General features: G+C 38.8%; 1 protein-coding gene across 2 annotated transcripts in view; it reads left to right on the top strand.

Annotated features, from left to right (window-relative positions):
* Nucleotides 1–16,321, top strand: part of LOC115222045 (N(6)-adenine-specific methyltransferase METTL4-like) — a 134,423-nt gene extending 118,102 nt beyond the window's left edge. For both annotated transcript variants that reach the window (XM_036511261.1, XM_029792150.2), the window contains one exon: nt 16,097–16,321. In XM_036511261.1, coding sequence (XP_036367154.1) covers nt 16,097–16,186 — 90 coding nt within the window. In that variant the 3' untranslated portion in view covers nt 16,187–16,321. The remainder of the gene's footprint in view (nt 1–16,096) is intronic.
* The last annotated feature ends 11,179 nt before the right edge of the window (nt 16,322–27,500 follow it).

Raw genomic sequence — 27,500 nt, 5'->3', positions numbered from 1 at the left:
AATACTTAGCAGTATTTCATCTGTCCTTACATTCTGAGTTCAAATTCCGCTGAGGTCGACTGTGCCTTTCATCCTTTCGAGGTCGATAAAATTAGTACCAGTTATGCATTGGGGTCCGATATAATCGACTTAATCCCTTTTCCCCAAATTTGAGGCCTTGTGCTTCCAGTAGAAAGGATTATTGTTGTTATTATTGTTAAGGGAATGAGCTCACAGAACCATTAGGACACTGGACGAAATGCTCAACAGTATTTTCACTGTTGCTAGATTCTGGGTTCAAATTCTGCTGAGGTCGACTTTCAGGGGTCAATAAATTAAGTGCCAGTCATGCATTGGGGCGAATGTAATCAACTTAACTCCTCACCCACAATCTCAGGCTTTGTGCCTGTAACAGAAAAGATTATTACTCCTATTATTGTTAATGTTGTTATTATTATTATTGATGTAGTTGTTGTTGTTGTTGTGTATATGTGTATATATCATCATTTGTGCATTTGCTTTCCCTGCTTGTATGAATTGGATGGGTTAGTGTGCTCATCTCCTGTCAGGAGCTGTTGCCATAGACGGATATTTGTATGGATGTAGGTGTGGGTGTAAACGCACACACACACACACACACACACACACATATTTGGCTTTGCTTTCTACAGATGAATACCATTCCCGTTACCAACCATTTCACAGGGTGTACTTAGGTGTGTTCCATGCGGAACCAACATTTGAGAGGTTGAAAAAAGGGACCTCAAACCCTACACATTTTTGGCTCAATTTGCCTACCACATTTTCCTTGAAAATTGGCATAGTTCCTAACATTTCCTCCCCGCTAACTAAGAATACTCTATACTTAGCTCCTCTTCTGGCCATTTGGGAGTGCTCTCTACTTCCAGCTTCCTTCCAGACTTTCTTCAACGTTCCACCACCAGGTCACTTTGGGTCTGGTCGGGACCTTCAGCCGTCCACACTAGCTTATCCAAACACACAATCGCAGTTGTCATCATTGCTAAAAGTATCTAATTCCTCTTCTACCATACAGTCATATATATCATCATCATCATCATCACCATCATCATCGTCGTCGTCATCATCATCATCATCATCATCGTCGTCATCATCATCATCATCATCATCATCGTCGTCATCACTATCGTCGTCATAATTCTAACATCCTCATTTCCATGCTTGCTTGAATCAGATAGAGTTTATTATTGAAGCAGGTCTTCTCTATGACTGGGTGCTCTTTCTGTTGCCAACCCTCACCTGTCTCCAAGCAAGTTAATATCTCCCCCCATGGCCAGACATGTTTTTACAGAAGATTGCAAAAACAAACATGAAGACACAACAAAGAAACTGTAAAATACACACTCATGTTTACATGCTTGCACACATGCACACATACACACTCATATATACACACAAGCATGCATACATGCACGCATGTGCACATACACACACACACACACACACACAACAAGCTTCCAAGTTCACTAAAAAGGCATTGGTCAACCGAGAGCTGTAGTAGAAAACACTTGCCCAAGGTGCTGCCCGGCAGGACTGAACCTGGAGCCATTTGGTTGTGAAGTGAGCTTCTTAATTGCACAGCCATTCCTGCATATATATATATATATATGTATCTATCTATCTATACACACGCACACACACACACATGCACATGCACACACATACATATATATATATATATATACACACACATGCATGGTCAACGACAGTACTGCCTAAGCGGCACCCATGCCGGTGGCACGTAAAAAGCACCATTCGAGTGTGGTCGATGCCAGTGCCGCCTGACTGGCCCTCGTGCCGGTGGCACGTAAAAAGCACCATTCGAGTGTGGTCGATGCCAGTGCCGCCTGACTGGCCCTCGTGCTGGTGGCACGTAAAAAGCACCATTCGAGTGTGGTCGATGCCAGTGCCGCCTGACTGGCCCTCGTGCTGGTGGCACGTAAAAAGCACCATTCGAGTGTGGTCGATGCCAGTGCCGCCTGACTGGCCCTCGTGCTGGTGGCACGTAAAAAGCACCATTCGAGTGTGGTCGATGCCAGTGCCGCCTGACTGGCCCTCGTGCTGGTGGCACGTAAAAAGCACCATTCGAGTGTGGTCGATGCCAGTGCCGCCTGACTGGCCCTCGTGCTGGTGGCACGTAAAAAGCACCATTCGAGTGTGGTCGATGCCAGTGCCGCCTGACTGGCCCTCGTGCTGGTGGCACGTAAAAAGCACCATTCGAGTGTGGTCGATGCCAGTGCCGCCTGACTGGCCCTCGTGCTGGTGGCACGTAAAAAGCACCATTCGAGTGTGGTCGATGCCAGTGCCGCCTGACTGGCCCTCGTGCTGGTGGCACGTAAAAAGCACCATTCGAGTGTGGTCGATGCCAGTGCCGCCTGACTGGCCCTCGTGCTGGTGGCACGTAAAAAGCACCATTCGAGTGTGGTCGATGCCAGTGCCGCCTGACTGGCCCTCGTGCTGGTGGCACGTAAAAAGCACCATTCGAGTGTGGTCGATGCCAGTGCCGCCTGACTGGCCCTCGTGCTGGTGGCACGTAAAAAGCACCATTCGAGTGTGGTCGATGCCAGTGCCGCCTGACTGGCCCTCGTGCTGGTGGCACGTAAAAAGCACCATTCGAGTGTGGTCGATGCCAGTGCCGCCTGACTGGCCCTCGTGCTGGTGGCACGTAAAAAGCACCATTCGAGTGTGGTCGATGCCAGTGCCGCCTGACTGGCCTCGTGCTGGTGGCACGTAAAAAGCACCATTCGAGTGTGGTCGATGCCAGTGGCCGCCTGACTGGCCCTCGTGCTGGTGGCACGTAAAAAGCACCATTCGAGTGTGGTCGATGCCAGTGCCGCCTGACTGGCCCTCGTGCTGGTGGCACGTAAAAAGCACCATTCGAGTGTGGTCGATGCCAGTGCCGCCTGACTGGCCCTCGTGCTGGTGGCACGTAAAAAGCACCATTCGAGTGTGGTCGATGCCAGTGCCGCCTGACTGGCCCTCATGCTGGTGGCACGTAAAAAGCACCCACTACACTTTCAGAGTGGTTGGCATTAGGAAGGGCATCCAGCTGTAGAAACAGCCCTCAGTCAAATCGTCCACCATGGAAAATGGATGTTAAATGACGATGATGATGATGATGTGCACACACACACACCACACACACACATATAAAAACATGCACATATATACATATTTTGATGAATATATATCTATATGAATACATATATATATGTATATATATATATATATTTACAAATATATATGCATGCATGTATGTATGTATAAAGACGCACACAGACCCCTCCCCTCCCCAACACAGTCACGCACAAATGTAACTCATAAACTTGAAGTATGAGAATAAAGAGTTCTGCTCTGCTGAAGAGAGAGGGAGAGTGTGGGGAGGGGAGATAGAAGGAGGGAGGGAGAGAAAAAGAGGAAGGGAGAGAGAGGGACAGAGAGGGAGGGCAGAGAGTATGTGTATGGGTGTGTCTTTGCAATCATTTGTGTTTTTTGTTTGTGTCTTTCCAAGTTTCTGTGCCAGTTTAAAATGTGTGGGGGTGTGAGTTTGTGTGTGTGTAGGGGCCCTCTGTATAGTTGTGTGTGTGTGTGTGTGTGTGTGTGTGTGTGTGTGCTTATGTTCTGATCCGCAGCATTTTTTTGTCTGTGCTCCAGATCTACACACTCAACATTTTACACACTGTCTCTCCATACATTCAACACAGCATATACGCACTCAACATCTATACACAATATCTACACACTGTCTGTCTAAACCAGTCACCATCTCCACACTGTGTCTATCTATCTATGTCTTGGTCTATCTACTGTTCACCATCTCCACATTCTGTCTATCTATCTATCTATCTATCTATCTATCTATCTATCTATCTATCTATCTATCTATCTATCTATCTATGTCTTGGTCTATCTACTGCTCACCATCTCCACATTCTGTCTGTCTATCTATCTATCTATCTATCTATCTATCTATCTATCTATGTCTTGGTCTATCTACTGTTCACCATCTCCACATTCTGTCTATCTATCTATCTATCTATCTATCTATCTATCTATCTATCTATCTATCTCTTGGTCTATCTACTGCTCACCATCTCCACACAGTCTATCTATCTATCTCTTGGTCTATCTACCACAACCATCTCCTCACGGTGTCTGTCTGTCTAACTATCAAACTATCAATCACTACCTCCACACTGTCTGTCTATCTATCAGTCTAACTACCATTACCATCTCAACCCTGTCTGTCTATTGGTCTAACAACCAGTCACCATCTTCACACTGTGTCTATCTGTCTGTCTCTCTGTCTGCCTACCATCTCTAACTCCATGTTGTCTATCCATCAATCAGTCTAAATATCACTCACCATCTGCATATTGTCTATCCATCAGTCTAACTGTCTGTCCACAATCTGTGTCTATCTGTTGCTCTACCTGTTGGTCACTGTGTCCACTCTATAATCCTTCAGTCCACTCACCAATAACTATGAGCAAACAACTATCCACGACCAAGCTGACATTTTACTGTCAACACACACACACACACACACGCGTGTGTGTGTGTGTGTTTCCATGTGTGTGTGTATATTAAACAACTTGTAATACTCACCAGCTGTGTCGACTTTATTAGATCTCATTAATAATTCATTAAATATCATTAATTATTCATATATAATTGCTGTCAGAGATAAATATATAAGGAAACTAATTGTTGTATCATGTTTGTTTGCCAAAATAGCATTTGCTGCTGCTGCTGCTGCTTTTGTCTTTGTTGCTGTTGTTGTTGTTGTTGATGTATTGATCGCCGAATCAATAACTTATCACAAAACATAAGAGCATTGATACTTAACATGAGAGCCTGTGGCGTTCATGCATTTCCAAGAGCGGCATTACACCTGAAACCATATAAATAACTTGAAATCTGCAACGCTACCACCACCCAGTGAAGGGTGGAGGGTGGGGACCCTACGTATTTGTTTGACATGCTAGAAATAGCAGCTAAATCTGCCTTAAACTACACGCTACAATCTTAACAAAAGATACATTGGGTAGTGTTGTCCAAGGTACATTGCACCCTGTAAAGCAGAGCTAGGGTAACCATGGCTTCGTTGGTTTTGAACTTTGACCTGCTCGGTTACTTCTCACTTGAAACTAAACAACAACAATACCAACAACAACATCAATGACACAACAACATTTTGAGCAAACAAGGGGATTTTCACCCAACCTGCTAAAAATAGCAGCCCAAATCACCCTCAAATCACACATTAACTGACACTCCGTAGGTTACTCTGATGAATATACAAGTTGGTCCAATCAACAGAACAGCCTGCTCGTGAAATTAACGTGCAAATGGCTGAGTACTCCACAGATACGTGTATCCTTAATGTAGTTCTGAGGGAGATTCTGCATGATACACAGAATATGACAAGGTTGGCCACTTTGAAATGCAGGTAGTACTCATCTTTGCCAGCTGAGTGGCTCAGTGGTTAGAGCATCGAGCTTACAATTGTTGGGTTGTGAGCTCAATTCCTGGACCACACTGCATATTGTGTTCTTGAGCAAGACACTTTATTTCTGGTTTAAAAAGCCTCATCAGACGCCATGATGGATCTGAAGTGTAAGTACAAGAGGTGGTCAGATTCCACCGCAGACATCCACTGTAAACATCCACCATGTATATGCATTCACATATATACATGTATTAAGGTTTCTAGTCTTTTGAGCAGCGTGGGAACCTCACTTCGTACCACTGGCACGAAGACAACCATCTGGCACAAGCACACACACTGAGACAGTGGTTGGCATTAGGAAGGGCACCCAGTCATAGAAAACCATGCCAAAGCAGACATTGGACCACAATGCAGTCTTTGGGCCCATTGGATCCTCTCAAATCATTCAACTTGCAACAGCATGGAAGAACACGGACATTAGACGATGATGGTGGTGGCAGTAGAGTTAGCAGTGGTGGTGGTGGTGGTGGTGATACATTAATAGGTTTGCTTATTATGCAAAGTTATAAATTAAAACACTCCAAACCTTAATTTGAAGGAGCACTCAATAATTTTCTGTAGAGTACATATGTACTTGCTGATGACGGTGGTGGCATATATATATATATATATATATATATATGTACACACACATATGCTCACACACAAATGTGTGCATGTGTGTTTGGAGTGTGTATCTTTGTACAAATCATTTTATAAATATACATTCATTCTTCTATATTAAGTTCCTTATCTTGATGTGGGTTTTTTTTCCTTAATGCTAACATGTTCTCTTTGTGTCTTCTTAAACACAATATCTATGTCCATCTGTTTACACACACACACACTCGCATGCATACACGCACAGATACACTCACGTACAGTCCCCTGATGGCCAAACGTATATGCTCACTCTTTTTCTAATCTATCCACCCACCAACCAGCTGTTGCAGGTTAAACGATGACAACAACAACAACAACAATAGCAATCATTTACTACAATAATGAAAATAACCACCACCATCACCACCACCACCATCACAACACCAACAACAACAGCAATAATAACAGCAACACCCTCATCACCACAACAACAGGAGCATATGTACCACAATCCCCCTTCCCTCCAATCACCACAACACCACCACCACCACCACTACAATAACCACTACCACTACCACTACAATCACCACCACCACCACAATCACCCCCCACCACCACCACCACTACCACATTCACCACCAGCGCCACCACCACAATCACCACCACCACCAGCACCACCACTACAATCACCAGCACCACCACTACAATCACCACCACCACCACTACAATCACCACCACCACCACCACCACCACCACTACAATCACCACCACCAGCACCACCACCACCACAATCACCACTACCACCGCCACCACCACAATCACCACCACTACCACATTCACCACCTGCACCACCACTACAATCACCACCACCACAATTACCATGACAACAACTACAACACCAACTACCACAATCACCACCACACAGCAACCACTACCGTCACCACTGCCACTACAACATCACAAACTACAAAATATTGATTTTTTTTTTCATAAACACTGTTCAATACATGTTTGATGTTGTTTAGGAAATATGATTGAGGTCTTTTCTACAGGCTTTCATCTCCTCTTCACACCCCCGCACTCCCCCGTGTGTGTGTGTAGTGTGTGTGTGCGTGTGTGTGTGTGTATCTGTGTGTGTGTTTGTGTGTGTGTCTTATTTGTTTCTCTTTTTCTGTTGGACGATGGGTGTTTGGTTATATTCCCTTAAGCTAACAGTTCTGCAAAATGGTCCAACACACACACACGTACAAAAATTTCTATCATTTACTTCACGGCCTTGAGGAATTTTTAGTCAAATGAATTGATCCCCTGTACCTATTCTATCAGTCTTGTTTGCTGAACTGCTCAGTAATAAAACAAATCTATTCATACTAACACCAGTTGTCAAGCAGGTGGGGGGTGGGGACAAACACACAAGGTATTGGTCAGCCTGAGACTATTGTTGAAGACACTTGCCCAAGGTGCCACACAGTGGGACTGAACTTGGAACCATGTGGTTCGTAAGCAAGCTATTTGCCACACAGCCACTCCTACGCCTATAGCATATATATATATATATATATATATATATATATATATATATATATATATATATATATATATATATATATATATGTATGTATGTATGTATGTATATATATATATGTATGTATATATATATATGTATGTATATAAATAAAGAATGCAGATTAGCTACTCAGATTAGCTACATATGGATTTCGAGATTAAAGTAAAGTTATAGTTACTTACTTATTTCTCATCTTCAGTGCAGCATTTCAAAATATAAATTAATTGATTAATTAATTGATTTTACCCTTTTATTATTACCCTTTTATTATTATTATTATATATCATCATCATCATCATCATCATCATCATCATCGTTTAACGTCCGTTCTCCATGCTAGCATGGGTTGGACGGTTCAACCGGGGATCTGGGAAGCCAGAAGGCTGCACCAGGGTCCAGTCTGATCTGGCAATATTTCTACAGCTGGATGCCCTTCCTAACGCCAACCACTCCGTGAGTGTAGTGGGTGCTTTTTACGTGCCACCTGCACAGGTGCCAGGCGAGGCTGGCAACGGCCACGGTCAGATTGGTGCATTTTACGTGCCACCGGCACAGAAGCCAGTCGAGGCGGCACTGGCATCGGCCACGATTCGGATGGTGCTTTTTACGAGCCACCGGCACGGAAGCCAGTCGAGGCGGGGCTGGCATCGGCCACGATTCGGATAGTGCTTTTTACGTACCACCAATCCAGGGGTCCTGGCATCTGCTGGGTGCCAGTCGCGTGGCTAATACCAATTCAACACTGTCCCCCTTCTCTCTTAATATATCTAAAAAAAATAGCTCTGCTAAGATCAGCTGACATCCTGTGCAATAAGTGTTTAACAATTTTAAGCCACATGTGCGACATATCCCATACAAGATTAAGGCCCGAAACATTAAACACTAATGTTACAAGAAAAAAGAAGGTAAACCCTATAACAAAGCAAACTGGTGCTGGGCAGCAGCTGGAGCAATTTATATTCCTCTGGCCCTCACAAAAGTAAGAACACAATGCCACACAGACATCAGGGGGTGCAGCAGATGGTGCAGTGGAAATTCACATGAAACTACCAAAGAAATGATAATAATAATAATAATAATAATAATAATAATAATAATAATAATCCTTTCTACTAAATAGCCTGAAATTTTGAGGGGAGGAGTTAAGTCAATTACATTGACCCCAGTGCATAACTGGTACTTAATTTATTGACCCTGAAACGCTAAGCATTTTGGCGTGCATGCTAAAGATTCTGCCATCTCTCAGCCTTAGAGATAATGGTAATAATCCTTTCTACTAAAGGCACAAGACCTGAAATTGTTGTGTCTTGAGGTCTCTGGGTGAGACTTGAAGCCAACTTGTACAAATACAAAGCAAAAGTCAAACATAAAAAAATAATAATAATAATACTTTTTACTAAAAGCAAAGGCCTGAAGTTTGTGGGGAGGGGGCCAGTCGATTAGATCAACCCCAGTGCTTCACTGGTATTTAATTTATCAATCCTGAAGGATGAAAGGCAAAGTCTACCTCTACGGAATTTGAACTCAGAACATAATGACAGACGAAATACCGCTAAGCATTTTGCCCGGCATGCAAACGTTTCTGCCTACTCACTGCCTTAACTGCTTCTTATCTGACTGACCCCGAAAGGGATGAGAGGCAAAGTTGAACTCTGTAGAGTTTGAACTCAGAGTGTGAAGCCAGAAGAAATGTTAACGAACCATTTTGTCTGATTTGCTAAGTTCTACCTGTTTGCCATCATAACAGTAATAATGATGATGATGATGGTGATGGTTTTCAAGATGGGTACATGGCCACAGATTCTATGTTGCAGGGGTAGGGGATGGGTATCAACTGTAGTGATCCCCCAATTCCTATCTAGAAAGGGTTGCCAGGTTTGAACTGAGAACGGCCAGGAATGCAGCTGGATGCTGCTTGCTGTGTATCATGTCTGTTACTTTGACATTTCTGTATCATCACCACACCTAAATGAGGAAACCTATACGATGATGATGATGATGATGATGATGATGATGATGATGATGATGATGATGGCAATAGTTAAAGGATGATGGGGAAATTAGCTATGATGATAGTAATGAAGATGATGACTGATGATGGGAATGGTGGTGGTGGTGGTGGTGGTGGTAATGATGGTGATAATGATGACTTCCTCCTAAACTGCCACCACCACCGTCACCGCCGCCGCTGCTACCATCGTTCTCACTACCATTCAGGCCCATCGACTGTAGTGATAGAATATTAGAATGTAATACAATACTAAATACACACAAGTGTGGAAACGGGATGTGACTGAATAATAATGATAATAATAATAATAATAATGATAATAATAATAATAGTAATAATAATAATAAGTAAACAAATGTTAGCTCTGAAAAGTTAATGTAAACCTCATGAAAGAGAGAGAGAGAGAGAGAGAGAGAGAGAGAGAGAGGGTGAGAGAGAGTGTGTGTATGGTTAGGAGAGGGACAATAAAACTAAGAGATGATACAGTCTCACACCCATGCACATGCACACACACACACACATGTGGATTTCTGTTTGTATATGCATATATATACGTACAAACACACACACACATATATATCCATATATATATATATATATATATTATATATATATATATATATATATATATATATATATATATATATATGTATGTATGTATGTATATATACATACATATGTATATACATATATGTATGTATGTATGTTTGTATGTATTTATGTATATATATATATACACACACACATATATGTATATATATATATATATATATATATATGTATATATATATGTATATATATATACATATATATATATGTATGTATGTATATATATTTATAGTTGATAGCTTTTGTTACCTAGGTGATTTATGTGAATTAATTAGCAGTGGGCATGTTGGTGGGGGGGGGAGGGAGGGTGTACAGAAAGCGCAGTAGCCAGACTAAGAAAAGAGTGTGTTGGGTGTTGGGGGGGGGGAGATAAGGGAGAGATTTCAGTAGGTTGTTATCTCTTCTGCCAATTAAAAGTTGGGTTTTCTCTCAGTGTGAAGGGAAGATTGCATGATACTTGTGTACAAAGTGTGATGCTGCATGGTACGGAGATCCTTGGACTTTGAATCATTATCATCATTTCATGTCCGTTTTCCTTGCTGTCATGGGTTGGATGATTCAACAGGAGCCACACCAGGCTCCACTTGTCTGTTTTGGCAAGGTCTCTATGGCTTGGTCTCCTTGATGCCAACCAATTTACAGAGTGCACCAGGTGTTTTTATGGGGTACCAGTGAGGAGCACAGGTGCTTTTAAGGTGGGGTTAGGGTCAGGTGCTTTTTAGGTACCACTAGCACTGCTAGCACCAGCTGGGTTTGCGGAGTAGGTTGCAAGATAAAGTGGAATGATGAACATGGGTGGAGGGATGGGGGTGGGAGATGTATTGTAGGGGGTGTTTTGATAGAGGATAGACTGTGTGTGTGTGGTGGGGGAGTTGGGGGTGGAAGGCATAGTCACAAAAATCTTCTGTATTCAAAGCCCACACCTCACTACTCTGCAGCATCACAGCTCCAACACAAGCATCGTACAATCTGCCTTTCACTCTGGAGGCAAAAAAAACTTTTGTTGCCTCTAAAACCAATTGGCTCTTGGGACTTTCTCCGACCCGTTCTGACCCTTGCCACTTTACTTTCTCAACAACTGCCTCCTCTATTAATTATGTCATTTAAATAACAGATGCTAATTACTACTCCAGGGGAGCCAAATGTATGCATTTAAGAGAGTCTCTTTGCATTGTGCTTTTCGTGTATATTGCTCCACTACATCTGTCATGCACACAAAACTTGCCTTCAATGTAAGTCTGTCTGTGAGTCTACTTCACCTCTTGAGCTGCTGTAGCTTATACAAGGTACAACATATGGAGTTTATATCTACTTATTGTCTGCAAAGTGAGCAAGGCCATTTCCTTGATGATATCAGGGTCTTCTCTTCTTGCGTAACACCCGAACACCTTTGTCTTCTTCATCTTGACTTCAGCCTGGAATTAACACATATTCGCCATGATCGATTGCTAGCCATGTAACATTTTTCTATTTTCTCTCCCTGTTTATTTCTGTGTTCCTTCCTGTCGAAGAGCATAGGCTCGAAACGTAAAAGACTTTCTCACTTCCCGAGCGTCAAACTAATACATCTGTTTGTTGTTTACACACCTGTCTTTGTCTTTTGTTTTTTGTATATTCTCACTATATATGTATACACACACACACGCACACACACACACACACACACACACACACAATTACTCAGAGAGAGAGAGGTAGAGGTAGACTGACTGACAGACAGACAGAGACCATAGATTCAGTTGTAAGAAGTGCATGATCAGCATGCAGAAGTGCCCACTGTTTGGCCAGTCTGAACCCCTTCCATGGTGGCTTGTAGGATTATGATAAGGACTGTCATCTGAGCCCTTTGCCCTTCAGTTCATCACCAAGCTGATTGTTGACCTGATTTTTACTCACTACACTTTGATACAACAGCTTGTGTAGCCCTTGCAAGGCATTTGACTACACCTTGTTTCCTTGGTAACCAGCAGATTACAGAGTATGGCACCAATTAAAGGCCTTCACTAGGTCAACGAAAGCCAGGGGTGTGTGTGTATATATACGATTTAAAAAAATTTTTTTTTTGATTTTTCCAGTTTCAGCTCATGAGCTGTGGCCATGCTGGGGCACCGCCATTTATATATATATATATATATATATATATATATATAGGTGTCGGAGTGGCTGTGTGGTAAGTAGCTTGCTTACCAACCACATAGTTCTGGGTTCATTCCCACTGCATGGCACCTTAGACAAGTGTCTTCTACTATAGCCTTGGGCCAACCAAAGCCTTGTGAGTGGATTTGGTAGACGGAAACTGAAAGAAGCCCGTTGTATATATATATATATATATGTGTGTGTGTGTGTATATATATATATACTGGAGCTCTTCAGGAGTTCTTTTCTTATCAGAACGATTAGAGTGAATTGCGTCATGGTGCTGTTTTTCTTACAGATGGTGCTCAACTGACCCTACTATACTGTGTAGTCAACAAAATCAAAAACAAACAATACACATGCATGAAATGAAAAATATAAAATGGCAACAATTTACCCATTGCACCCTGTAAATATATATATATATATTGGTAAAAACGGTAAGATAACAAAAGAATGAAAAGGACCCCCCCCCCAATATTATGTAAATAGAGGAATTTATCTGTAAATATAATATGTGACAATTATTTGGTAGCCATGATAAAGCTCTGAGTTTCGGATGTCGGAGTGGGGGGGCAGAAGGCCTGATAATTGATGAGATGCCGGTGTGGGTTTCTGCCCCGACATCCGAAACACAGAGTTTTATCATGGTTACCAAATAATTGTCGCATATTATATTTACAGATATATATATTATATATATATATATATAGGTGTCGGAGTGGCTGTGTGGTAAGTAGCTTGCTTACCAACCACATAGTTCTGGGTTCATTCCCACTGCATGGCACCTTGGACAAGTGTCTTCTACTATAGCCTTGGGCCAACCAAAGCCTTGTGAGTGGATTTGGTAGACGGAAACTGAAAGAAGCCCGTTGTATATATGTATATGTATATATATATGTGTGTGTGTGTGTATATACTGGAGCTCTTCAGGAGTTCTTTTCTTATCAGAACGATTAGAGTGAATTGCGTCATGGTGCTGTTTTTCTTATGGATGGTGCCCAGCTGATCCTACTATACTGTGTAGTCAACAAAATCAAAAACAAACAATACACATGCATGAAATGAAAAATATAAAATGGCAACAATTTACCCATTGCACCCTGTAAATATATATATATATATATTGGTAAAAACGGTAAGATAACAAAAGAATGAAAAGGACCCCCTCCCCCGATATTATGTAAATAGAGGAATTTATCTGTAAATATAATATGTGACAATTATTTGGTAGCCATGATAAAGCTCTGAGTTTCGGATGTCGGAGTGGGGGGGCAGAAGGCCTGATAATTGATGAGATGCCGGTGTGGGTTTCTGCCCCGACATCCGAAACACAGAGTTTTATCATGGTTACCAAATAATTGTCGCATATTATATTTACAGATATATATATTTATATACTGAGAGAGAGAGAGATAGATAGATAGAGAGAGAGATAGACAAATGTATACACACATACATGCTTACGTGCGCACCCCCCCACAGACACACGTATAAAGAAAAAGAGAGAGAGAGAGAGGTGTAATAGTAACCCTCTTGCTCCACTGCAACGAGCAAACCCCAGCCTATAGAGTTTCATAGGACCAGTCAGTAGTACAGTTGTTGTTGTTATCTTAGTGGTGGTGATGGTGGTGGTTGCGGTGGTGGTAGTCGTTGTCATAGTGATTGTGGTGGTAGTGGTGGTGGTCATGGTGGAGGTGGTAGTGGTGGTTGTGGTGGTGGTCGTTGTCGTGATGGTGATGGTAGTGGTGGTGGTGATGGTGGTGTTGGTGGTTGTGGTGGTGGTCGTTGTCGGATGGTGATGGTGGTGGTGGTGGTAGTGGTGATAGTGGTGGTGGTGGTGGTGGTGGTGGTGGTGGTGGTAGTGGTGGTGGTGGTGGTGGTGGTAGTGGTGGTGGTGGTGGTGCTATCATCCCAGGTATTTACTTGGTGTTTAGTTATATTAGAAACCTGAACATTTCACTTGAAAACTGTTATCTTGAAATGTCAGGAGTCGGAGAGGGTGGTGGTGGTGGTAGGCGGCGTCTTTGAGGTAGGAGGGGAGGAAGAAGAGGTGGATGGAGAATGTGTATAGGTTGGGAGGGGGGATGGATGGGTGACAAGGGGAGGAGAGAGAGAGAGAGAGGGAGGGAGAGAAAGGTTATAGAGAGGAACATGGTGGAGAAATGATTTATAGGTAAAGGTGGTGGTGGTGGTAGTTGGAAAGTGGGTATGAGTTGGGAATAGGAGGAGTGGTGGTCAGGAGAAGGAGGAGTATGTTGCTGGAGAATGGACTACTACTACACCAACTACTACTACTACCACCATGATTACTGTTGCTACTATTACTATTACTGCTACTACTACTACAGCTGCTGCTGCAACTACTACTACTATTACTACTACTACTACTACACTACTACTACTACTACTTACCTCAGGCATGTGAATAGTATTGAGTTGGGGAGTGGAAAGGCAAAACAGTCTCCAAGAGTTTGTATCTCTTTAGAAATTTGAGTAAACTCACTGCAGTGTGGATTGTATCATCATCACCATCATCATCATTAGGATTTTCATGCTTGCATGAATCGGATGTATTTTATTGAGGCAGATTTTATGGATTGGAAAAACCCCTAAAATCCTGTAATTCCTCTCCATCACAGCCTCTGGCTCACCTCCATACAAGTTTTCTCTCACTTCGAATCCACACACCTGGCTAACATTCCTATCGTACATTTCCCAACAGTCATGCTTGCACTTATACTCTTTTTGTGCTAGCTTACTGTATTCACTGAAGAGATGGTTAATAACTTTGTCTTATTTTGGCAGAATTTTTAGCATGCCAGTTGTATTTCGTCCATCTTTACTTCTCATTCTTTCAGGGTTGATAAAATGAATACCAGCTGAATACTGAGGTCGATGTAATTGACTTACCTTCTCCCCTGAACTTGCTGGCCTTGTGCCAATATTTGAAAGCATTATTATTATTATTATTATTATTATTATTATTATTATTGTTATTACATGATGAAACCTCACAGCTTATTTTTCTGGTATGATGGAAAGTGTCGGCTGTCCACAGCCAGCAGACTAAAGTGATACTTGTGTTACTGGTCATGCTTCAAGAACCCTGTGAAGAATTCTTGCAGTTCCAAGCAATGCTGATTTTTTTGTAGGTGTTCTACTTTCACACTTGCACTGATCTTTTTCAGCCATGTTAGTAGATGAGTGCTGATGTGTCCAAGTGCACCAATTTCCATTGGTATCGTGTCTACTCCCGTCTTTGACCACAACTTTTGCATTTCCCCATAGTTGTTTATTTTTTCTTCTTCTTTCGCATTGATCCTTAGTGACATTTCATGTCTTTACATTCTGAGTTCAAATTCTGCCATGGTCGACTTTGCTTTTCATCCTTTCAGGGTCGATAAAATAAGTACCAGTCAAGTACTGGGGTTGATGTAATCAACTTAACCCCTCCTCCAAAATTTCAGGCCTTGTGCCTATGGTAGAAAGGATTATTATTATTATTTGGAGTAAAAGCAGTGAGCTATCAGAAACATCCCATCACTTTATTCATTTCCTCTGTGGCATTGTATTTTACCAATATTTCTAAATTCCTGATCCATAAAAATTTTCTTGGGCAGAAATCTCTTTAATTTGTTTTATTTTTGTTATATTCCAGGTTTTTAAGCACCAACATTTGGATTACTTTGAAGATGTTGAAGACCCGGAAAGCACTGGATCTGACAAGGATCAAGGAGATGAAGGATGAATTAGAACTATGAATGCTGGGTCTAGCAGGGACCTAGGAGTTTTAAGGGTTGAAGAATATGAGAGAAGTGTTGAGTTTGCACCTCCCTCCACCACACACACAGATAGGGGTTGTAGGAGCCTAACATAAATTGAATTGGCAAAGTTTTGAATTTGGCCGAAGTGTAGGGAATACAAGGAATTTTTCAGGATAAGAACTACAAAGTTGAAGAGCTTTAGAAAAGTTTTGAATTTGGCAGAAGTGTAGAAGACCAGGAATTTCCAGGAAATAAGAACTACAAAAGTTGAAGAGCTTTAGAAAAGTTTTGAATTGGCAGAAGTGTAGAAGACCAAGGAATTTTCAGGAAATAGAACTCCAAAGTTGAAGAGCTTTAGAAGTTTTTGAATTTGGCGAAGTGTAGAAGACCAAGGAATTTTCAGGAAATAAGAACTACAAAAGTTGAAGAGCTTTAGAAAAAGTTTTAATTTGGCAGAAGTGTAGAAGACCAAGGATTTTCAGGAATAAGAACTACAAAAGTTGAAGAGCTTTAGAAAAGTTTGAATTTGGCAGAAGTGTAGAAGACCAAGGAATTTTCAGGAAATAAGAACTACAAAAGTTGAAGAGCTTTAGAAAGTTTTGAATTTGGCAGAAGTGTAGAAGACCAAGGAATTTTCAGGAAATAAGAACTACAAAAGTTGAAGAGCTTTAGAAAAGTTTTGAATTTGGCAGAAGTGTAGAAGACCAAGGAATTTCAGGAAATAAACTACAAAAGTTGAAGAGCTTTAGAAAAAGTTTTGAATTTGGCAGAAGTGTAGAAGACCAAGGAATTTTCAGGAAATAAGAACTACAAAAGTTGAAGAGCTTTAGAAAAGTTTTGAATTTGGCAGAAGTGTAGAAGACCAAGGAATTTTCAGGAAATAAGAACTACAAAAGTTGAAGAGCTTTAGAAAAGTTTTGAATTTGGCAGAAGTGTAGAAGACCAAGGAATTTTCAGGAACTAAGAACTACAAAAGTTGAAGAGCTTTAGAAAAGTTTTGAATTTGGCAGAAGTGTAGAAGACCAAGGAATTTTCAGGAAATAAGAACTACAAAAGTTGAAGAGCTTTAGAAAAGTTTTGAATTTGGCAGAAGTAGAGACACCAAGGAATTTTCAGGAAATAAGAACTACAAAAGTTGAAGAGCTTTAGAAAAGTTTTGAATTTGGCAGAATGTAGAAGACCAAGGAATTTTCAGGAAATAAGAACTACAAAAGTTGAAGAGCTTTAGAAAAGTTTTGAATTTGGCAGAAGTGTAGAAGACCAAGGAATTTTCAGGAATAAGAACTACAAAATTGAAGAGCTTTAGAAAAGTTTTGAATTTGGCAGAAGTGTAGAAGACCAAGGAATTTTCAGGAAATAAGAACTACAAAGTTGAAGAGCTTTAGAAAAGTTTTGAATTTGGCAGAAGTGTAGAAGACCAAGGAATTTTCAGGAAATAAGAACTACAAAAGTTGAAGAGCTTTAGAAAAGTTTTGAATTTGGCAGAAGTGTAGAAGACCAAGGAATTTTCAGGAAATAAGAACTACAAAATTGAAGAGCTTTAGAAAAGTTTGAATTTGGCAGAAGTGTAGAAGACCAAGGAATTTTCAGGAAATAAGAACTACAAAATTGAAGAGCTTTAGAAAAAGTTTTGAATTTGGCAGAAAGTAGAAGACCAAGGAATTTCAGGAAATAAGAACTACAAAGTTGAAGAGCTTTAGAAAAGTTTTGAATTTGGCAGAAGTGTAGAAGACCAAGAATTTTCAGGAAATAAGACTACAAAGTTGAAGAGCTTTAGAAAAGTTTTGAATTTGGCGAAGTGTAGAAGACCAAGAATTTTCAGGAACTAAAACTACAAAAGTTGAGAGCTTTAGAAAAGACGTTTTAGGAAGCAGGCTTGTTTTGAATTTGGCAGAAGTGTAGAAGACCAAGGAATTTTCAGGAAATAAGAACTACAAAAGTTGAAGAGCTTTAGAAAAGTTTTGAATTGGCAGAAGTGTAGAAGACCAAGGAATTTTCAGGAACTAGAACTACAAAAGTTGAAGAGCTTTAGAAAAGTTTTGAATTTGGCAGAAGTGTAGAAGACCAAGGAATTTTCAGGAAATAAGAACTACAAAAGTTGAAGAGCTTTAGAAAAGTTTTGAATTTGGCAGAAGTGTAGAAGACCAAGGAATTTTCAGGAAATAAGAACTACAAAAGTTGAAGAGCTTTAGAAAAGTTTTGAATTTGGCAGAAGTGTAGAAGACCAAGGAATTTTCAGGAAATAGAACTACAAAAGTTGAAGAGCTTTAGAAAAGTTTTGAATTTGGCAGAAGTGTAGAAGACCAAGGAATTTTCAGGAAATAAGAACTACAAAAGTTGAAGAGCTTTAGAAAAGTTTTGAATTTGGCAGAAGTGTAGAAGACCAAGGAATTTTCAGGAACTAAGAACTACAAAGTTGAAGAGCTTTAGAAAAGTTTTGAATTTGGCAGAAGTGTAGAAGACCAAGGAATTTTCAGGAAATAAGAACTACAAAGTTGAAGAGCTTTAGAAAAGTTTTGAATTTGGCAGAAGTGTAGAAGACCAAGGAATTTTCAGGAAATAAGAACTACAAAAGTTGAGAGCTTTAGAAAAGTTTTGAATTTGGCAGAAGTGTAGAAGACCAAGGAATTTTCAGGAATAAGAACTACAAAGTTGAAGAGCTTTAGAAAAGTTTTGAATTTGGCAGAAGTGTAGAAGACCAAGGAATTTTCAGGAAATAAGAACTACAAAAAGTGAAGAGCTTTAGAAAAGTTTTGAATTTGGCAGAAGTGTAGAAGACCAAGGATTTTCAGGAAATAAGAACTACAAAAGTTGAAGAGCTTTAGAAAAGTTTTGAATTTGGCAGAAGTGTAGAAGACCAGGAATTTTCAGGAATAAGAACTACAAAAGTTGAAGAGCTTTAGAAAAGTTTTGAATTTGGCAGAAGTGTAGAAGACCAAGAATTTTCAGGAAATAAAACTACAAAAGTTGAAGAGCTTTAGAAAAGTTTTGAATTTGGCAGAAGTGTAGAAGACCAAGGAATTTTCAGGAAATAAGAACTACAAAGTTGAAGAGCTTTAGAAAAGTTTTGAATTTGGCAGAAGTGTAGAAGACCAAGGAATTTTCAGGAAATAAGAACTACAAAAGTTGAAGAGCTTTAGAAAAGTTTTGAATTTGGCAGAAGTGTAGAAGACCAAGGAATTTTCAGGAATAAGAACTACAAAAGTTGAAGAGCTTTAGAAAAGTTTTGAATTTGGCAGAAGTGTAGAAGACAAGGAATTTTCAGGAACTAAGAACTACAAAAGTTGAAGAGCTTAGAAAAGTTTTGAATTTGGCAGAAGTGTAGAAGACCAAGGAATTTTCAGGAAATAAGAACTACAAAAGTTGAAGAGCTTTAGAAAAGTTTTGAATTTGGCAGAAGTGTAGAAGACCAAGGAATTTTCAGGAAATAAGAACTACAAAGTTGAAGAGCTTTAGAAAAGTTTTGAATTTGGCAGAAGTGTAGAAGACCAAGGAATTTTCAGGAAATAAGAACTACAAAAGTTGAAGAGCTTTAGAAAAGTTTTGAATTTGGCAGAAGTGTAGAAGACCAAGGAATTTTCAGGAAATAAGAACTACAAAAGTTGAAGAGCTTTAGAAAAGTTTTGAATTTGGCAGAAGTGTAGAAGACCAAGGAATTTTCAGGAAATAAGAACTACAAAAGTTGAAGAGCTTTAGAAAAGTTTTGAATTTGGCAGAAGTGTAGAAGACCAAGGAATTTTCAGGAACTAAGAACTACAAAAGTTGAAGAGCTTTAGAAAAGTTTTGAATTTGGCAGAAGTGTAGAAGACCAAGGAATTTTCAGGAATAAGAACTACAAAAGTTGAAGAGCTTTAGAAAAGTTTTGAATTTGGCAGAAGTGTAGAAGACCAAGGAATTTTCAGGAAATAAGAACTACAAAAGTTGAAGAGCTTTAGAAAAGTTTTGAATTTGGCAGAAGTGTAGAAGACCAAGGAATTTTCAGGAAATAAGAACTACAAAGTTGAAGAGCTTTAGAAAAGTTTTGAATTTGGCAGAAGTGTAGAAGACCAAGGAATTTTCAGGAAATAGAACTACAAAAGTTGAAGAGCTTTAGAAAAGTTTTGAATTTGCAGAAGTGTAGAAGACCAAGGAATTTTCAGGAAATAAGAACTACAAAAGTTGAAGAGCTTTAGAAAAGTTTTGAATTTGGCAGAAGTGTAGAAGACCAAGGAATTTTCAGGAACTAAGAACTACAAAAGTTGAAGAGCTTTAGAAAAGTTTTGAATTTGGCAGAAGTGTAGAAGACCAAGGAATTTCAGGAACTAAGAACTACAAAGTTGAAGAGCTTTAGAAAGTTTTGAATTTGGCAGAAGTGTAGAAGACCAAGGAATTTTCAGGAAATAAGAACTACAAAGTTGAAGAGCTTTAGAAAAGTTTTGAATTTGGCAGAAGTGTAGAAGACCAAGGAATTTTCAGGAACAAGAACTACAAAAGTTGAAGAGCTTTAGAAAAGTTTTGAATTTGGCAGAAGTGTAGAAGACCAAGGAATTTTCAGGAAATAGAGAACTACAAAGTTGAAGAGCTTTAGAAAAGTTTGAATTTGGCAGAAGTGTAGAAGACCAAGGAATTTTCAGGAACTAAGAACTACAAAAGTTGAAGAGCTTTAGAAAAGTTTTGAATTTGGCAGAAGTGTAGAAGACCAAGGAATTTTCAGGAAATAAGAACTACAAAAGTTGAAGAGCTTTAGAAAAGTTTTGAATTTGGCAGAAGTGTAGAAGACCAAGGAATTTTCAGGAAATAAGAACTACAAAAGTTGAAGAGCTTTAGAAAAGTTTTGAATTTGGCAGAAGTGTTGAAGACCAAGGAATTTTCAGGAAATAAGAACTACAAAAGTTGAAGAGCTTTAGAAAAGTTTGAATTTGGCAGAAGTGTAGAAGACCAAGGAATTTTCAGGAAATAAGAACTACAAAGTTGAAGAGCTTTAGAAAAGTTTTGAATTTGGCAGAAGTGTAGAAGACCAAGGAATTTTCAGGAACTAAGAACTACAAAAGTTGAAGAGCTTTAGAAAAGTTTTGAATTTGGCAGAAGTGTAGAAGACCAAGGAATTTTCAGGAAATAAGAACTACAAAAGTTGAAGAGCTTTAGAAAAGTTTTGAATTTGGCAGAAGTGTAGAAGACCAAGGAATTTCAGGAAATAAGAACTACAAAAGTTGAAGAGCTTTAGAAAAGTTTTGAATTTGGCAGAAGTGTAGAAGACCAAGGAATTTTCAGAAATAAGAACTACAAAAGTTGACGAGCTTTAGAAAGTTTTGAATTTGGCAGAAGAGTGTAGAAGACCAAGAATTTTCAGGAAAATAAGAACTACAAAAGTTGAAGAGCTTTAGAAAAGTTTTGAATTGGCAGAAGTGTAGAAGACAAGGAATTTTCAGGAACATAAGAACTACAAAAGTTGAAGAGCTTTAGAAAAGTTTTGAATTTGGCAGAAGTGTAGAAGACCAAGGAATTTCAGGAAATAGAACTACAAAAGTTGAAGAGCTTTAGAAAAGTTTTGAATTTGGCAGAAGTGTAGAAGACCAAGGAATTTTCAGGAAATAAGAACTACAAAAGTGAAGAGCTTTAGAAAAGTTTTGAATTTGGCAGAAGTGTAGAAGACCAAGGAATTTTCAGGAAATAAGAACTACAAAAGTTGAAGAGCTTTAGAAAAGTTTTGAATTTGGCAGAAGTGTAGAGACCAAGGAATTTTCAGAAATAAGAACTACAAAAGTTGAAGAGCTTTAGAAGTTTTGAATTTGGCAGAAGTGTAGAAGACCAAGGAATTTTCAGGAAATAAGAACTACAAAAGTTGAAGAGCTTAGAAAGTTTTGAATTTGGCAGAAGTGTAGAAGACCAAGGAATTTCAGGAAATAAGAACTACAAAAGTTGAAGAGCTTTAGAAAAGTTTTGAATTTGGCAGAAGTGTAGAAGACCAAGGAATTTTCAGGAAATAAGAACTACAAAAGTTGAAGAGCTTTAGAAAAGTTTTGAATTTGGCAGAAGTGTAGAAGACCAAGGAATTTTCAGGAAATAAGAACTACAAAGTTGAAGAGCTTTAGAAAAGTTTTGAATTTGGCAGAAGTGTAGAAGACCAAGGAATTTTCAGGAAATAAGAACTACAAAAGTTGAAGAGCTTTAGAAAAGTTTTGATTTGGCAGAAGTGTAGAAGACCAAGGAATTCTCAGGAACTAAGAACTACAAAAGTTGAAGAGCTTTAGAAAAGTTTTGAATTTGGCAGAAGTGTAGAAGACCAAGGAATTTTCAGGAACTAAGAACTACAAAAGTTGAAGAGCTTTAGAAAAGTTTTGAATTTGGCAGAAGTGTAGAAGACCAAGGAATTTTCAGGAAATAAGAACTACAAAAGTTGAAGAGCTTAGAAAAGTTTTGAATTGGCAGAAGTGTAGAAGACCAAGGAATTTTCAGGAAATAAGAACTACAAAAGTTGACGAGCTTTAGAAAAGTTTTGAATTTGGCAGAAGTGTAGAAGACCAAGGAATTTTCAGGAAATAAGAACTACAAAAGTTGAAGAGCTTTAGAAAAGTTTTGAATTTGGCAGAAGTGTAGAAGACCAAGGAATTTTCAGGAACTAAGAACTACAAAAGCTGAAGAGCTTTAGAAAAGTTTGAATTTGGCAGAAGTGTAGAAGACCAAGGAATTTCAGGAAATAAGAACTACAAAAGTTGAAGAGCTTAGAAAAGTTTTGAATTGGCAGAAGTGTAGAAGACCAAGGAATTTCCAGGAAATAAGAACTACAAAAGTTGAAGAGCTTTAGAAAAGTTTTGAATTTGGCAGAAGTGTAGAAGACCAAGGAATTTTCAGGAAATAAGAACTACAAAAGTTGAAGAGCTTTAGAAAAGTTTTGAATTTGGCAGAAGTGTAGAAGACCAAGGAATTTTCAGGAACTAAGAACTACAAAAGTTGAAGAGCTTTAGAAAAGTTTTGAATTTGGCAGAAGTGTAGAAGACCAAGGAATTTCCAGGAAATAAGAACTACAAAAGTTGAAGAGCTTTAGAAAAGTTTTGAATTTGGCAGAAGTGTAGAAGACCAAGGAATTTCCAGGAAATAAGAACTACAAAAGTTGAAGAGCTTTAGAAAAGTTTTGAATTTGGCAGAAGTGTAGAAGACCAAGGAATTTTCAGGAAATAAGAACTACAAAAGTTGAAGAGCTTTAGAAAAGTTTTGAATTTGGCAGAAGTGTAGAAGACCAAGGAATTTTCAGGAAATAAGAACTACAAAAGTTGAAGAGCTTTAGAAAAGTTTTGAATTTGGCAGAAGTGTAGAAGACCAAGGAATTTTCAGGAAATAAGAACTACAAAAGTTGAAGAGCTTTAGAAAAGTTTTGAATTTGGCAGAAGTGTAGAAGACCAAGGAATTTTCAGGAACTAAGAACTACAAAAGTTGAAGAGCTTTAGAAAAAGTTGAAATTGGCAGCAGAAGTGTAGAAGACCAAGGAATTTCAGGAAATAAGAACTACAAAAGTTGAAGAGCTTTAGAAAAGTTTTGAATTTGGCAGAAGTGTAGAAGACCAAGGAATTTTCAGGAAATAAGAACTACAAAAGTTGAAGAGCTTTAGAAAAGTTTTGAATTTGGCAGGAGCAGAAGTGTAGAAGACAAGGAATTTTCAGGAAATAAGAACTACAAAAGTTGAAGAGCTTTAGAAAAGTTTGAATTTGGCAGAAGTGTAGAAGACCAAGGAATTTCAGGAAATAAGAACTACAAAGTTGAAGAGCTTTAGAAAAGTTTGAATTTGGCAGAAGTGTAGAAGACCAAGGAATTTTCAGGAAATAAGAACTACAAAAGTTGAAGAGCTTTAGAAAAGTTTTGAATTTGGCAGAAAGGAAGTGTGAAGACCAAGGAATTTCCAGGAAATAAGAACTACAAAAGTTGAAGAGCTTTAGAAAAGTTTTGAATTGGCAGAAGTGTAGAAGACCAAGGAATTTCAGGAACTAAGAACTACAAAAGTTGAAGAGCTTTAGAAAAGTTTTGAATTTGGCAGAGAAGTGTAGAAGACCAAGGAATTTTCAGGAAATAAGAACTACAAAAGTTGAAGAGCTTTAGAAAAGTTTTGAATTTGGCAGAAGTGTAGAAGACCAAGGAATTTTCAGGAAATAAGAACTACAAAAGTTGAAGAGCTTTAGAAAAGTTTTGAATTGGCAGAAGTGTAGAAGACCAAGGAATTTTCAGGAAGGAAGGAAATAAGAACTACAAAAGTTGAAGAGCTTTAGAAAAGTTTTGAATTTGGCAGAAGTGTAGAAGACCAAGGAATTTTCAGGAAATAAGAACTACAAAAGTTGAAGAGCTTTAGAAAAGTTTTGAATTTGGCCAGAAGTGTAGAAGACCAAGGAATTTTCAGGAAATAAGAACTACAAAAGTTGAAGAGCTTTAGAAAAGTTTTGAATTTGGCAGAAGTGTAGAAGACCAAGGAATTTTCAGGAAATAAGAACTACAAAAGTTGAAGAGCTTTAGAAAAGTTTTGAATTTGGCAGAAGTGTAGAAGACCAAGGAATTTTCAGGAAATAAGAACTACAAAAGTTGAAGAGCTTTAGAAAAGTTTTGAATTTGGCAGAAGTGTAGAAGACCAAGGAATTTTCAGGAATAAGAACTACAAAAGTTGAAGAGCTTTAGAAAAGTTTGAATTTGGCAGAAGGTAGAAGGACCAAGGAATTTTCAGGAAATAAGAACTACAAAATTGATTGAAGAAAGAGCTTTAGAAAAGTTTTGAATTTGGCAGAAAGAAGGTAGAAGACCAAGGAATTTTCAGGAAATAAGAACTACAAAAGTTGAAGAGCTTTAGAAAAGTTTTGAATTTGGCAGAAGTGTAGAAGACCAAGGAATTTTCAGGAACTAAGAACTACAAAAGTTGAAGAGCTTTAGAAAAGTTTTGAATTTGGCAGAAGTGTAGAAGACCAAGGAATTTTCAGGAACTAAGAACTACAAAAGTTGAAGAGCTTTAGAAAAGTTTTGAATTTGGCAGAAGTGTAGAAGACCAAGGAATTTTCAGGAAATAAGAACTACAAAAGTGAAGAGCTTTAGAAAAGTTTTGAATTGGCAGAAGTGTAGAAGACCAAGGAATTTTCAGGAATAAGAACTACAAAAGTTGAAGAGCTTTAGAAAAGTTTTGAATTGGCAGAAGTGTAGAAGACCAAGGAATTTTCAGGAACTAAGAACTACAAAAGTTGAAGAGCTTTAGAAAAGTTTTGAATTTGGCAGAAGTGTAGAAGACCAAGGAATTTTCAGGAACTAAGAACTACAAAAGTTGAAGAGCTTTAGAAAAGTTTTGAATTTGGCAGCACGCAAGTTGTTAAAGGTCGCAGAATATTTGAAATATGTAGAATTTTGTAGGAACCAAAAAGTGTGAGGGTTGCTGGGGACCAAAGGAATATTGAGTGTAGCATGAAAAAAACCCACAAGAATAATAAGGATAAGGGGTTCAGAAAAGCAAAAGAAACAGAATTTATCAGAAAAGAAGAAATAGGAGAATCTAAGGTGTTGTGAAATTGGCAAAACTCAAGAATATTGAGTAGTTTGGTTCAACATAAAATAAAGGACCATTCTGAGCATTCCAATGTAATATAAAATCTGAATGGGTTTTTATTATAAAGATCTATTATTATTTTATAATAATATGTGTATGTCTATTTGTTGTTTTTTTTTTATGGTGTGATGGAATCGGATACTGAACCTGCTCTGTCCATTTTCTTCATACATTTCCCTTTCATCACCTAACATAAAGCTACATCTCTTTCTACTGTAGCTCCACTGAATCAAAAATGATCTTAGTCTGTCTTGTGAGCCATATAGTGACCTCACTGGCGATGGTGCCATGAGAAAATAGAGAGTACCCCAGTCCAGTCTTTGAAGTGGTTGGCATTAGGAATGGCATCCAGCTGTGGAAAGCAGACATTGAAGCTTGACCTGTTGGATTCTGTTAAACTGTCCAACTCATGCCAGCATGGAAAATGGACATTGAAAGACGATGATAATGGTATGTGTGTGTGTGTGTGTGTTGTACATATTATACTCTCAATCAAGTTTATCAGAGTTTTGAAAAAATAAATAAAACAGTGAAAGACACAGATTTAACATTAAACTAAAGACAGTTGTTTTTTTGTTTTTAATTTTACATTCGTTGTATAAAAGTTATTGTTTCAACAGCCACAGCTATAAATATCAGTTAATTGGCGATCTCTACTGAATACGGTGTGTTAAAAGCTTATTTATTTACTGACTGAAATTTCTTTCAAAGTTGAAAAAAGGGAATAAAAAGACAGAGAAAAAAAAATCCCCCTTGTGGCAACTGCTTGCAACTCTCAAGATAAGGGGGAGATAATTTCAGGAATTTAGAAATTAACCTAAGTTAATTTACATGCTTTGAGGAAATCTGATTATTGTTTGTGGGCAAGGAAGGACAACTATGGACATGTTTCAGTCTATTGGACCTCATCAGCATTGTATTGTATAACAAGATTGTTGTATCAGTTGACAAAGATTTCTTTTCTTTTATGTATGTATGTGTAATGCACACATACCTGCATACATGCGTACACACCCACACACATACACTCACTCACACACACACACACACACACATACACACACACACACACACACACACACGTACATACATGGAGCACTCCGTCGGTTACGACGACGAGGATCCTATCTCATACGATCAACAGAACAGCTTGCTCGTGAAATTAAGGTGCAAGTGGCTGAGTACTCCACAGACACACATACCCTTAACGTAGTTCTCAAGGAGATTCAACGTGACACAGAATGTGACAAGGCTGGCCCCTTGTGAATTACAGGGACTACTCATTTTTGACGGCTGAGTGGAGCAACGGGAAATAAAGTGTCTTGCTCAAGGACACAATGCGTCGCCAGGAATCGAACTCACGACCTTACGATCACGAGCCAAATGCCCTTAACCACTGAGCCACGTGCATTCATAATTACATACATACATATACACACACATACATAATACGTATGCATGTATGTGAGTGTGTAAGTACATAGGTTGAACGTATATATTTACAGTATACATACGTTCATAGCTCGTGTGTGTGTGTGTGTATGTTTACATAAACTCATGTAATCACAGCTAAATCATTCCCCCCTCCCCCCACACACACGGATGGGTATGTGCGGGGTGGGATGGGGTGGGGCATCAGAACACTTCTCTCAACCAAGCAATGAAATTCCAAAGACATATCCATTTCAATATTCTTACTTTTTATTCTTTCTGTAATTTCCATCTTGGAAAAATATTTGCAGAATGTCGGT

This window comes from Octopus sinensis, linkage group LG19 (genome assembly GCF_006345805.1).
Source record: "Octopus sinensis linkage group LG19, ASM634580v1, whole genome shotgun sequence".
Taxonomy (NCBI): domain Eukaryota; kingdom Metazoa; phylum Mollusca; class Cephalopoda; order Octopoda; family Octopodidae; genus Octopus; species Octopus sinensis.
Note: the sequence above shows the minus strand (reverse complement) of the source record. Positions and strands in the feature narration are given on the sequence as shown.